This window comes from Ovis aries, chromosome 2, assembly GCF_016772045.2.
Source record: "Ovis aries strain OAR_USU_Benz2616 breed Rambouillet chromosome 2, ARS-UI_Ramb_v3.0, whole genome shotgun sequence".
NCBI lineage: Eukaryota > Metazoa > Chordata > Mammalia > Artiodactyla > Bovidae > Ovis > Ovis aries.
Window position 1 is genome coordinate 245,658,121 of NC_056055.1, and position 12,470 is coordinate 245,670,590.

The 12,470-nt window shown below is 58.5% G+C and overlaps 1 protein-coding gene across 4 annotated transcripts in view; it reads left to right on the plus strand.

Moving 5' to 3' along the window:
- The window catches only part of KIF17 (kinesin family member 17), a 51,278-nt gene that overhangs the window by 9,187 nt on the left and 29,621 nt on the right, over nt 1-12,470 (plus strand). For all 4 annotated transcript variants that reach the window (XM_015093728.3, XM_042244667.1, XM_042244668.1 and 1 more), the window contains exons 4-6: nt 2,044-2,233; nt 5,265-5,717; nt 11,480-11,589. In XM_015093728.3, coding sequence (XP_014949214.2) covers nt 2,044-2,233; nt 5,265-5,717; nt 11,480-11,589 — 753 coding nt within the window. The remainder of the gene's footprint in view (nt 1-2,043; nt 2,234-5,264; nt 5,718-11,479; nt 11,590-12,470) is intronic.

The following is a 12,470-nucleotide window of genomic DNA, read 5'->3' on the forward strand; positions in this document are numbered from 1 at the left end:
GCGACCGGGCCGGCCTGGCATTTGGGAGGAGCAGTTACCAAGGAACGCGGGGCACAGCTGTCGGCTGACACTCCGGAGGAGGGTGGGGGCGGGAACAGCAGGCGCCGGTGGGGAGGGCTCAGGAGATGAGGTAGGGCCTAAAAATAGGAGTAGGGGAGACCCTTATGTCAGGGTCGTCTCTCTGTGGAGAGCGATGGCCTCACCTCCATATCTGGGTTCTCTGAACCCCCTCCAAGCTCCCTCAGAGCTTCCTTTAGATCCACTGTCTTCTTAGCCCTCCCAGTAGCCCTGTGGGGAACAGGGTTTATCATCCTCACTTTACAGGTGGACTTCCCTGGTGGCTCAGACGGTAAAGCATCTGCCTATAATGAGGGAGACCGGGGTTCAGTCCCTGGGTCGGGAAGATCCCCTGGAGAAAGCAATGGCAACCCACTCCAGTACTCTAGTCTGGAAAATCCCATGGATGGAGGAGCCTGGTGGGCTAGTCCCTGGGGTCACAAAGAGTCGGACACAACTGCGCAATTTCACTTTCACTTTAAAGATGAGACCGAGGCCAAGAGAGGCAAAGTGACTTCCCTAAAAAAGTAGCAAGTCAGGATCAAGTGTCTAGCCCGGGCCTGTCTGAGTGCAGACGAGAAGCTGCGTTCTCCCGAGGCTGGGAGCACCACCCCCTCACCCACCCACCGCGTGCCCAGCCGCAGCATGTGCACACCTCCCAGGCTGCCCTCCAGCCCTGCTCGGTGGGCCGCGTCTCCCGCTTCTGGCCTTTGGGCTCCATCCTCACAGCCACCTCCAAGGTCAAGGTCAGCCCTGTGTCATCCTCCAGGGCGCTGCAGTGAAAGTCGCTCAGACGTGTCCGGCTCTTTGCAACCTGGTGGACTATACAGTCCATGGAATTCTCCAGGCCAGGATCCTCGAGTCGGTAGCCTTTCCCTTCTCCAGCGGATCTTCCCAACCCAGGGATCGAACCCAGGTCTCCCGCGTTGCGGGCAGATTCTTCACCTGCTGAGCCACCAGGGACGCCGCTGCAGAGTCTGTCCTAATCCCAGCCTCTGGAGTCGTCCACTGCTGCCTCCAGCAAGTCAGTCACTTAGCCTTCTGTGCCTGTTCGCTGAGACCCGATCCTTTAGTCTGGGTCTGGCTCCTTCTCCAGACTGGGGCAGCGAGGGCAAGCCGGTGCTGGCCACCCTCACTCACCGCCCTCCCCAGCCCCCCCCCAACTCTGCAGCAGGGGTCCAACCCCACCTGTGACCCTGAAGCCGCCCCGGGGCACAACATACGAGCCTGCCCTGGCTCAGAGCCGCGGACAGATGACTTCTGTCCCAGTTCATTCTTGCTCCTGCCAGAGTGGTTTGTATTTCCTCTCACACTGGAAAAATATTGCGTTTCACAGCTCTGTGTCAGCAGCACAACAGCTTGGCTGCCTGGAGAGTGAGCGAGCAGCAGTCAGATAAATTAATTTACTCGCTGCCGTCCTGCTGAGGGCTGGAGGGAGCCACGGGCCAGGCTGAGCTGTGGGCCAGCGGGGGCTCTGGGCAGCAGACGGCCCTTCACACGCCATGGTCCATGGGTTTGGGAGCATTCCTGTTGCCCTGGAGCCGCGGCAGAGAGACGTGGGCAGAAGCCATGTTGGCAAGGCAGGCGAGAAGCACTCAGGCCTCGGGTGAACGACCGCTGGGTCTGGAAACTGCCTCCACAACCAGCGCACCGACAGCAGCAGTGAGGCCCGCGATGGCCGTTCAGGGAGCCCTGGCCAGGTGCTAGGCATTGCCTGCCGTGCATTGCACAGGCCTTGGTTTACAGAGTCCCCACCACCTCCCTAGGAAATGTCCATTTCACAGATGTGGAAACTGAGGCTCAGGGAGGTGATGTGGCTGGCCCGAGGTCACACAGTGAGGAAGTGGCAGGGGTGACCTTGAGGCTGTTCTACCTGGTCTGTGACAGGGGAATTCGAGGTGCCAACCTGCCCCGTAGGAGGGCAGACGTGGTGGGCACTGACGGGCCTTTCCCTGGGGAGCCCTGACCCGAGTCTCCTGCCCGCAGCTGAAGGAGCACCCGGAGAAGGGGGTGTACGTGAAGGGGCTGTCCATTCACACGGTGCGCAGCGTGGCCCAGTGCGAGCGCATCGTGGAGGCGGGCTGCAAGAACCGCTCGGTGGGCTGCACGCTGATGAACAAGGACTCCTCTCGTTCCCACTCCATCTTCACCATCAGCATCGAGATCTACGCCGTGGGTGCGTGAGGCCGGGTGGGTTGGAGGGGCTGGATCTCCCAAGCCCGACGCCCACTCCTAAGCACCCAGACCCTTCACCTCTGGGAGCCGCCAGGGCCCCAGCTGGGAGGAGATGCTGGGATTGCCCGGAGGAATTTCGCGAGGCCCATCCCTGTGCCAGGACCCGTGTTTAAAGGAGAGACAGCATTACCACCACCAGTAATAACACCGGCAGTTGCTATGGTGCACTTGCTCCCTGCCAGGCAATGTGTGTGCATTGGCCCATTTGCTCCTTACCACCCCAGGAGGTGGATACTGATAGCATCCCCATCTTACAGATGAGGAAACTGAGGTCACACAACTAGAAAGTCTCTGAGCTGGGCCTCTGTCCCAGGGGTCTGTCCCCCAGAGCATGTGCCACCCAGAACTCTTGCTGGTTTTTTTTTCCCCCCTATCCAGTACTTTAGAGTATTTGTTTATTTTGGCTGCGTCGGGTTTTAGCGGCTGCACACGTGCTGTTTGGTGTGGGACCGGCTCTCTAGTCGTGGCTCCCAGGCTTGGTTGCCCCACGGCACGTGGGATCTTATTATAACAGTTCCCCAGCCAGGATCAAACCTGCATCCCCTGCCCTGGAAGGTGGATTCCTAACCACTGGACCACCAGGGAAGTCCTCGCCACCCGGAACTCTTGGATTCTCCTCTTTCTGTGATGCTCTCTACTCCTGAGATGCTCTCTACTCACTCTTCCTTTTTTTCTCTCTCTCTTCCTGGAAATGTTACTGAGAAGGGGAAGAGGAAAGATAGGAAGAAGTACTCGTTTATGGCAGGTCACCTGTGGGTGCAGTGCTGAGCCCTTTTCACACCTCATTCTGTTGAAGTCTCACAGCAGAGTCCCAAACGCAGGCAGGCCTTACAACTCCCACTGACAGGCCAGGACACGAGGCTCTGAGAGATAAGGGACCTGCTGGTTCAAGGTCCCACTTACACGCTGCAAGTCTCCGCTTAACTGCCAAGAGGTGGAGCTGGGACTTGAACCCAGGTTGCTTTGACATCTGGGTTTTCCACACTCACACTGCAGCTGCCTCCGAGTGTGTGGCTCATTCATCCCAGACAGAACTCCAGAGAGCAGTGGAGCAGGGAGCAGCCTCGGCTCACATAGGAACGCAGTTCTGGAGAGATCCTAGCCCAGGGTCAAGGCAGCATGATGCCCAGCTGTGGGCTGACCTGGCCCCAGGCCAACCCCCCTGAACCAGAGTCGCCCCCCCGGGTGCAGACACGGGGCCTGCGGTGGCAGTGCGGCCTCATCTTCGTGTGATGACTGCTGTGGGTGGGGAGCTGGGACCCGGCAGGGTGAGGACAGGTGAGGAAGGGAGGGGCGCGCGGCCCTGTGGGGGCTTCTCGGTCTCTGCAGATGAGTTTGCAGGATGAGGCAGGCTGCCTGCAAGCAGGTTTTAAAAGAATTTTTAAGATGTTTATTGTTTTCATGATAAAAGAGGTTCCCAACCCAGGGATCGAACCCAGGTCTCCCGAATTGCAGGCAGATTCTTTACCAGCTGAGCCACCAGGGAAGCCCAAAAGAGGTTCAAATAAAGACATTTAAGAGTTAAGAGAAAAGTAGGAGAAGTTACAGACACAACTAACTGTTAACACCTGAGCATATGTTCTTTTGGTCCTTTTTTTCCCAAGAAAATTTTAACCACAACTGAATCTGAAGTTTCTTCCCCATGCCGTCCCTTACGAATGTTCCCACGGCGTTCCTGCCGCGTCTTCCTGACCACGGGAGGTGGATGGATGGTCCTCCTCTCCCCACCCCACGCCCATTTCCAGTTTCTCTGTGTTGGAAATGATGCAGCGATGAACATTTTTGTGCACAAAACCTTTCCTGCTTTTAGAGTCACCTCAGCTTTCCTGGAGCAGGCCTCCTGGGATGAGGGTGCAAACCTGTCTAAGGCACCTGGTACATTCTGCAAAGAACTGTCCAGAAGGGTGTCTCCAAGTCCTTCCTGCCCGCTGCTGCTTAAAAAAAAAGCCCAAAGAATCAAGCAGCCCCTTGCATGCCCAAGACTCCACTAGGCATCAGCCAGACCTTTTCTTCACTGCGGGTAGCTGCGTTCCTGGGCAAAGCCGGGACAGTTGTGGTTTCAACGAGCAGGAAACCAAGGCGGAAGTTCCCTCCCCTCCTCTCATCTCACCCCAGGAGCACTTGCTGTGTGGCAGGCACGACCCTTGAGGGTGGTCTTGGTTCCCGTGTTACGGAGAGAAGGCTGAGACGCCCGCAGCTCCCGAGGGATAGTACCCAGACTGGATCCCTCGGGTCTTCGCAAGCGCAAGCGATGCTCTGGGCCCCTGCTCCCAAGGCACCCGGCATCTGGGTGCACCTGCCAGCGCAGCCGTGGTCCCTGCCGTCCTGGGCGTGTTCTCAGGGGGCACGAAGCCCTGCTGTGTGCCGCGCCCGGAGTGGGCTCCATGACAGTGCTGTCTGTTTACCCCTTCCGTCGGCCAGCCCTGCTGAGGAGCGGTTGTCAGCCTCATTTTGTCGGTGTGAGAATTGAAGATCAGGGCAGGATACGGCTCTGCCAAGGTCACATAGCAAGTAGGAGGCAGGGCTTGGATGGGAACTGGGTCCCAGGGTCTCCGAAGCTGATATTTTTCTGCACTGAAGGGCAGCAGCTTTCTGGAGACCCAGACCGGTCCCCTTACCCCACGCCCCACCTCCCACCCTCCACCGCCTTTGCCTCACAGGAAACGCCTAGGAGCTGTCGCGGTGGCAGCAAGAAACCCTGGCCCCTCAGGGAACAGCGTGCGCCTCCCAGCCCGTGCTCCCTGGAGGGTCGGCCCGGGATTCTGACCGCTTAGCAAGCCATGTGACCTTGGGCAAGTCACAGGCCCTTTCTGAGCTTCACTTTTCTCGCCTGTAACGTGGGCACAATCCTAGCGGCCCTCTTCATGGGGCTCCTATGAGACCCTTGGTGGGTGGGGAGCACCCAGAGCCTCCTTCCTGCAAGGGGTCGCCACACCCCAGGCCCCTCACTCCTCTGTCTGGTCTGTCTGCAGACGAGCGGGGCAAGGACCACCTCCGCGCGGGCAAGCTGAACCTGGTGGACTTGGCGGGCAGCGAGCGGCAGTCCAAGACGGGCGCCACGGGGGAGCGGCTCAAGGAGGCCACCAAGATCAACCTGTCTCTGTCGGCGCTGGGCAATGTCATCTCGGCCCTGGTGGACGGGCGCTGCAGGCACATCCCCTACCGGGACTCGAAGCTGACCCGGCTGCTCCAGGACTCACTGGGCGGCAACACCAAGACGCTGATGGTGGCCTGCCTGTCGCCCGCCGACAACAACTACGACGAGACGCTCAGCACGCTGCGCTACGCCAACCGAGCCAAGAACATCCGGAACAAGCCGCGCATCAACGAGGACCCGAAGGACGCCCTGCTGCGCGAGTACCAGGAGGAGATCAAGAAACTCAAGGCCATCCTGGCTCAGCAGATGGGCCCCGGCAGCCTGTCAGGTGGGCGGCGCGGCAGGGCGGGGTGGCGGGGCGGCTGGAGCCAGGAACGCGCTCTCCCCGGGTCCACCAGCCTCCAGTTCCCCATCTGAGGGGCTTGGAAGCCGTGCCTCACCTCCTCCCAGCTGCATGTGAGCGTGGATTTTGAACAGCCAGGGAGAACCCTGCTTGGGGACGGCCCCCGGGGGTGGAGGTATGTGCCCACCGATGCCCCAGGGAGAGGCCAGTCCTTCTGGGCCTGTCCCAGCAGCTGGAGGCTCCATCCCCATTCCCTGCCTCCAGGCCACGCATCGGTCCTCCTGCCTGTCTGCCTGCTGGCTCTGTGGCAGCCCAGCTGCAGAGTTGTGATGTTGAGCTGCTGAGCAGCGGGGTGACTGACATCCCTGCCCCCCTGTCCCCTGCATCCTGGCAATCCAGACCTGGAGCCTGGGCCTGCAGAGCCCTTCCTTGTGGCTGAGGGGCTCCAGGGTCATCTGTCTGAGAATTCCTGGCAGGAAGGGAGCACCAAAGAACCTTGAGTCCATGGATCCATTCATCCGCCTCCCCCCTTCCTCTCTGTCCATCCGTTCTCGGCCTGCACTGATCTACTCATCCCCGCCTGCATCTACCCATCCACTCAGCCCACCAGCCCACCCCCGCCCACTCCATTATTTAACCACCACCCTTCCCTCCGCCCACCCCACCCCTTCTCTCCGCCCACCCCATCTACCCTCCTCTCTGCCTGCTCATTCACTCCATCCTGCCATCCATCCTTGAATCTCCCTTTCCTCTCACCTCCCCCCCCCACCCCACTCACACCCCGACTGTGTGTGGCCCTGGACCGGACCTGGGGACCCAGAGATGACTCAGATCCAGGTTCTGCCTCATGGGTAACCTAGTCTCCCGGGGGAGGGAAGGGACACTCCTGCAGAGGAGTGTGTGCCTTGGGCAGAGAGCCAGACAGGGCACTGCAGGGCAGAGAGCCAGACAGGGCACTGCAGGGCAGAGGGAGCGTGTGGAGTGGGGGTGGGCCCTCAGGGAAGGCTTCACAGAGGAGGAGGGGTGCTTGAGTGGAGTCTAGCAGGGTGAGAAGTCTCCTGTTAGGATGAGGGTGGTCAGTCTGTGCAGGGAGGCACAAAAGTCTCAGGTGACTTTGGGGACCCACAAGGATTAATAGATCTTCTGGCTGCCTGGGAAGCTGGGTGGTGGGAGGTGCCCAGGTGTAGGGACTGGCAGGGGCTGGCAAGGACGAAGTGAAGATGGCCTTGACCGCCACGGTGAGGGCTTCCTCTTGGGCAGCCTGCTTTCCTCCTCTTCCCCTCCGGCCCCAGGATCGGCGAGGGGATGCTTGATGGAGGAGGGGTGAGAGGCACCGGGAGGGAGTTGGGGCGCTCTGGTGGGGCCCCCCAACCCTAATGCAGCAGCTGACATGCTTGCAGACCTCCTGTGGTTGCCACGGCAGACTTGCGGGCTGCGGGCTGTGTCCTGTCTCCCTGGATTCGGAGCGTAGAGCCCAAACAAGCTGGGATGATAGTGCCTGGCAGGCAGAGAGCCGAGAGCCGGGCAGTATCCGCTGCCTCACATTCTGGCTCCTCGGGGAAGTGACTTAGATGCCCCCGAGCCTCAGTGTCCTCATCTGTTAAATGGGTCACCCGCCTTGTGATGGCTGTGGGGCAGTTGGGAGGACTGCATGAGATGGTTCACATGTGGGCTTAGCCCGGAACTTGTCCCGTAGGCTCCACAGACTGTACCTGGTGCTTTGACTTTATAGAGTTGGGCCTTAAGCCCAGCCAGGGGTGTCTGACTCAGAGCGCCAGGTGTCCCCATCGCCCGGCACACCCTGTGAGCTGGCGCCCTCTCAGCCCTAGCCCTCCCTCTGGTCACCAGCGTATCTCTCCCTCCCCTTTTCAGCAACTCGGGAAACACTGGTCTGTTTTCACCAGCCCGCCACCTTGCCCCTGGTTCAGGCAGGCCCCGTGCTCCCAGCCCGCTGAAGCCGCCTCCTGGTTTTTAGAAGGGTCACTTATTTCTTTATTTTTGGCTGCGTGGGGCCTTGGTCGCCGCGTGGGCTCTTCCCAATTGTCCACTCTGTGGTTGTGTGCAGGCTTCTCACTGCACTTGGCTTCTCTTGTGTAGCCGGGCTCCAGGGCGCACGGGCTTCAGTAGTTTCGGCGTTAGGGCCCAGCAGTCGTGGTTCACAGGCTCAGCTGCTCTGAGGCATGTGGGATCTTCCCAGACCGAGAATCGAACCCGTGTCTCCTGGTGATAAAATCCAGCGATCAGTCCTCCTGAGGCCCCACCTGCCCTCTGCATCCGTTGACTCAGACGATCCCCTCCCTCGTCCTTGAAGCCTTTGCTTCCTGGACACCCTCACCCCAGTCCCCCTGCCCCTCCTCAGCTCCCTTGGACGAGTCTCCCCATCTTCCTGACGTCAGGTTGTCCTGGGGCCGGTCCTCCAGCCTCTTCTCTGTCTACGCTGGCTCCTCTGGTCTCACGGCTTTAACCACCACCTCCCCGCTCCCGAGTCTCACACGTGGATCTCTGTCCTGGCTGTGTGATGTGTGCCCAGGTCTTAATTTATACAGCTGACTGAGTGGTGACACAGAGAGGTCAATGTCATCACAAGAAAGTGTTGACATTACTCGGTTACCCCGGCGATGAGAGGCAGGCCACGCAGGGCCACGGGATGGGGAGGAAGCACCAGAGGGGGTCAATCTGCAGAGGAGCCAGGGGCAGCCTGAGCCGTGATCGAGGTTTTGGTGGAAAGACACAGCAGGCAGGAGAAAGGGCCCAGGACTGACTAGTGTGAGGAAGCCTGGCGGGATCAGGGCATGATGCTGTCCTTGCTTGCCTGGTGCTGGCCCTAGTTGATTTCAGGCAGAGGAAATACTGGCTTCCGGTGGGAGAGTTAGAAGCAGCCGTGGACTTGAGGTTGGTTGGTTTGCGTATGAAAGGTGGGCTCCTCCAAAAGCTGTTGACTCCCCCTAGGAATTGGCTGACCCTGGGAGGACTGTCCCCTCCAAGCCATCAAGCCCCCCAGGGTGTTAAAACATCATTACAATGAACCTGATCGATATACCATGTCCTCTGAATTCCAGTCTTGAACATCCTGCCATCTATCTAATCATCACTCCAAACCTAATGTATGGGACGCTGAGCGCTGAATCTTCGCCAGTCCTGCAGCTGTCCCCACCCGGCTGGTGGCACCTCTTTCCTTCCAGGTGTTCAGCCAGAAACCTTGGTGTCAGCATCCTTGGCTTCTCACTTCTGCCCTCTTGCTTTTGTGGTATCTGCCTTTAGAACAATGTCTAAACCTTTAGCTGACGGCACCACCGACTCTATGGACATGACTTTGAGCAAGCTCCAGGAGTTGGTGATGGACAGGGAGGCCTGGCATGCTGCAGTCCATGGGGTCGCAAAGACTCGGACACAACTGAGCGACTGAACTGAACTGAACCTTTGGAGCAGGTCCAGACTCTGTCCACTGCAACCCCATGGCCTGAGCCGGTAGCATTTCTCACCTAAATTACTGCAGAGGCCGGCCACCCCCACCACCACCACCCCGAGCAGGTCTCCTGGCTTGTGCTTTTGGTCCACGCGGCAGCCAGGGACCTCCTGTTCAGATGGGAGTCCTGCCCTGCCCGAGCCCTCCGATGGCCTGGTGGAACCCAGACTTTGAAGCTGGAGTCCTTGCCAGGGCCGGCAGGTTCCCCTCTGCCATGCCCTTGGCTCACCCTCTCCCTCGCTCGCTCTGCTCCAGCCTCAGTGGCCTTCTGGCTGTTCCTGCAACAGTCTCGGCCCTCTGCCTGCCACAGGGCCTTTACACTCACCGCTCCCTGTCTGTCCCTGGGATCTCTGCCTGACCCTCTCCCTCACTCCCTTCAGGCCACTGCTTTCCGCACACCTTGTCCAAGAGGACTCTTCTGTCCACAGGATTTAAATTACAGCACTTCCGCCTGGTCTTCTCTGCACCCTCCCTGCTTGCTTTCTCTTCTTTGGAAGAATCTCTTTGCCTCTTGCTGGCCTTTCTTTTCCAGATGGAAGTGATGTGTGTGTGGAGTCCTGTCTGTTGTGTTCAGTGCCAAACCCCCAGGTGCCCAAGAAAGGCTTGCTGGACGAGCACGTTGGCATTTTACATAGAGGTGCCCTCAAAATAAGCTCAGTGCTGAGGTCTTGTTATATGAGCACATGGTTGTCATTTTATGGTTTCTGCTTAGTTTCTAGGGGCTTCCCAGGTGGCTCAGTGGGGAAAAGTCTGCCTGCCAACGCAGGAGACTTGAGTTTGATCCCCGATCCAGGAAGACTCCCTGGAAAAGGAAATGGCAACCCACTCCAGTATTCTTGCCTGAGAAATCCCGTGGACAGAGGAGCCTGGTGGGCTACAGTCCTTGGGGTCGCAGAGTCGGCCATGACTCTTGCCGGGGTCCAGCCCCGGTGGATCCAGGGACTTCGAAGCATGGACGGCATTGGCGAGGAAAGACTTATTTATTTATTAACATAAGATCAGATTAGGAAGAAATAGTGTAGTAGGAAAATTAAGTGGAGAAAGAGGGCTGAATAACTTGGATTACGCGGAAGACCAATAAAATTCCAGACAAGGAATTGGCACCATCTACGTTGGGCCACCGGTGCTCGCTTGGATATCTAAGGGTGCCTCTCCTTAGGCTCCCTTTCGTGCGGGTCTAACAGCCAGGGCAAGTAAGTAGACTTGGCGAGCCTCCGCGCCCCAGATGGGAATTCAGCCTGAAATTAAAGTAAAGAGGAAAAGGAAAAAGAGAGAGAGAGACACGGGGAAACCAGTCCAGCGACTGACTCCGTCCTCTGTTGTTCAGAAGGCCTTTTATACTTTTAATAAAACACGGAGATCAATGGGTAACACAAAGTTATGCAGCGTTAGCAGCCCAGACTCTTATCAAAACCAGGCTTTTCTCGCTGCATACCTAATTGTATACACAAGTCTTAGGTGATTTACATCATCTTCTGGCCAAAAGGGCCAATTAACATTTTACAGCCTTTTTTCTGATAAGGGTTTGTCAACCAGAAGACTTATTTGTGTTGATCTTCCCAAAGTCTGGTGCCACTCTCAGAAAGCACTAAAGTTACATTCTTACATAGCAAGGACACAAGAGGAGTGCAGTGATATATAACAAAGAGAAAAGGAATTAACTCAAAAGTCTAGTGTTGCTAACATCAAAACTATATCTTTTTCCATATCCCGTTTACATTGATTAACATCCTCCCAGGTGCCTAAAAGATAAAGAATACGGAGGCCTGGCGGCAATCATTGAGTCAACAGTGAAAACCCTCTACCAATATAATTTTTAACTCTTTAGAAAAGGCTCTGTATCTTTAAGATGCTTTTAAGCTTTGTGCCTCTCGAGGTTGGGGGGCTGTAAGCAATTCACAAGCTGTAAGAGGTCTGGGGAACCTGTTAGGCAAGCTAGAGAGCTATCGGAGGGGGTTTAACTGAAACATCCCTTTCAAATGCAGAAGACTAAAGCCCTGAGTTGACTTTTTTCCAGAGAATATCAGAAGAGTGGAAAACCAGAGTACAAAGGCCGGCAGATTTTTGGTTTGGGGGGTACCTGCTCAGGAAATGCCAGGGGGAACTCCTGAAGTCTGATCACCTCCTTGCGTATGTCAGCTTCCTCCCTCATGACCTTGTCACGGGTGGAATTCCTCACGCTGGCTCCCGGCAGACTCTGAGCACGCATAGGCCCGCACCCTTAGTTCCGGCAGACCACACACACCTTGGTCAGAGGCCCTCGTTTCTGCTTTTCTCCCAGCTCTGCTGAACAGTCAGGTGCCCCCAAGCCCTGTCCAGCTTGAGGAAAAGCCGTTGTCTCCACCTGTGATGCAGCACGACATGGAGGCTGAGAAACAGCTGATCCGGGAGGTGAGGCGCGGGGCGGCCACGTGGGCCCCGCAGGAGGTGGGGCTCCAGAACTAGACTGCCTCCCCGCCGTCCTCCCCTGGGGGGCTTGCCCAAGGTCACACAGCCAGAGGCTAATCTGAGCCAGGATTGGAACCGGGGTTCCCGCCTCCAGAGCGCAGTCCGTCCCCCGTGAGTGCTGGTGTGGCGAGAAGAGAGGCGTCTGCCCGGCCGTGCACCGTCTGCCCGGCCGCCGTCTGCCCGTCCTGCTCGAAGGGCTGGCGGTGGAGCGACGGCCGGGGCGGGGCCGTCCCTGGTAGTGGGGCTGGCGGGTGCCTCACCGAGCAGGTCAGAGTGGGAGGGCTGGGGGCTGAGAGCGGAGCATCCCGGGTGGGCCGCGGGGAGCCCCCAGGGGCACGTGTGGCCTCCCAGAAAAAACTGTCACCTTGGGGCCCTTGAGTCCTCCCGCAGTCCTCCCGCCCACAGCTGATTGACAGGCGCGGAGCTGACCCCAGAGGCACGCACAGGGCCAGACACCTGGTTTCTGGGGGTTCACATCCTGAGACCACAGCATGGGGTGGGGCTTGACATTCAGTGGTCCCTGCAGGCGGCTGGCTCCTCCCTGGTGGGAAGGCCAGCTCAGCAGGGACTAGGGACGGAGCGTGTCTGCAGCTGGGCCTCTGCCCCTCAACTGTGACCTCAGACGGGCTCAGTGCTGGGGCCCCTGGAAGCCCCCGGGCAGGCTCTGGGGGCCTGGGGCCCAGCCTCTGGGAGGCAGACCGGGTGAGGCCTGGGGGGATCTCTGTGCTGTGGGCTGGAGGGCTGGGGGTCATCGACCGAAGAACCCCCAGCTGCCCATCACGGGCGGGGCTTGTACTGTTCAAGTAGGGGCCTGGATGTAGCCC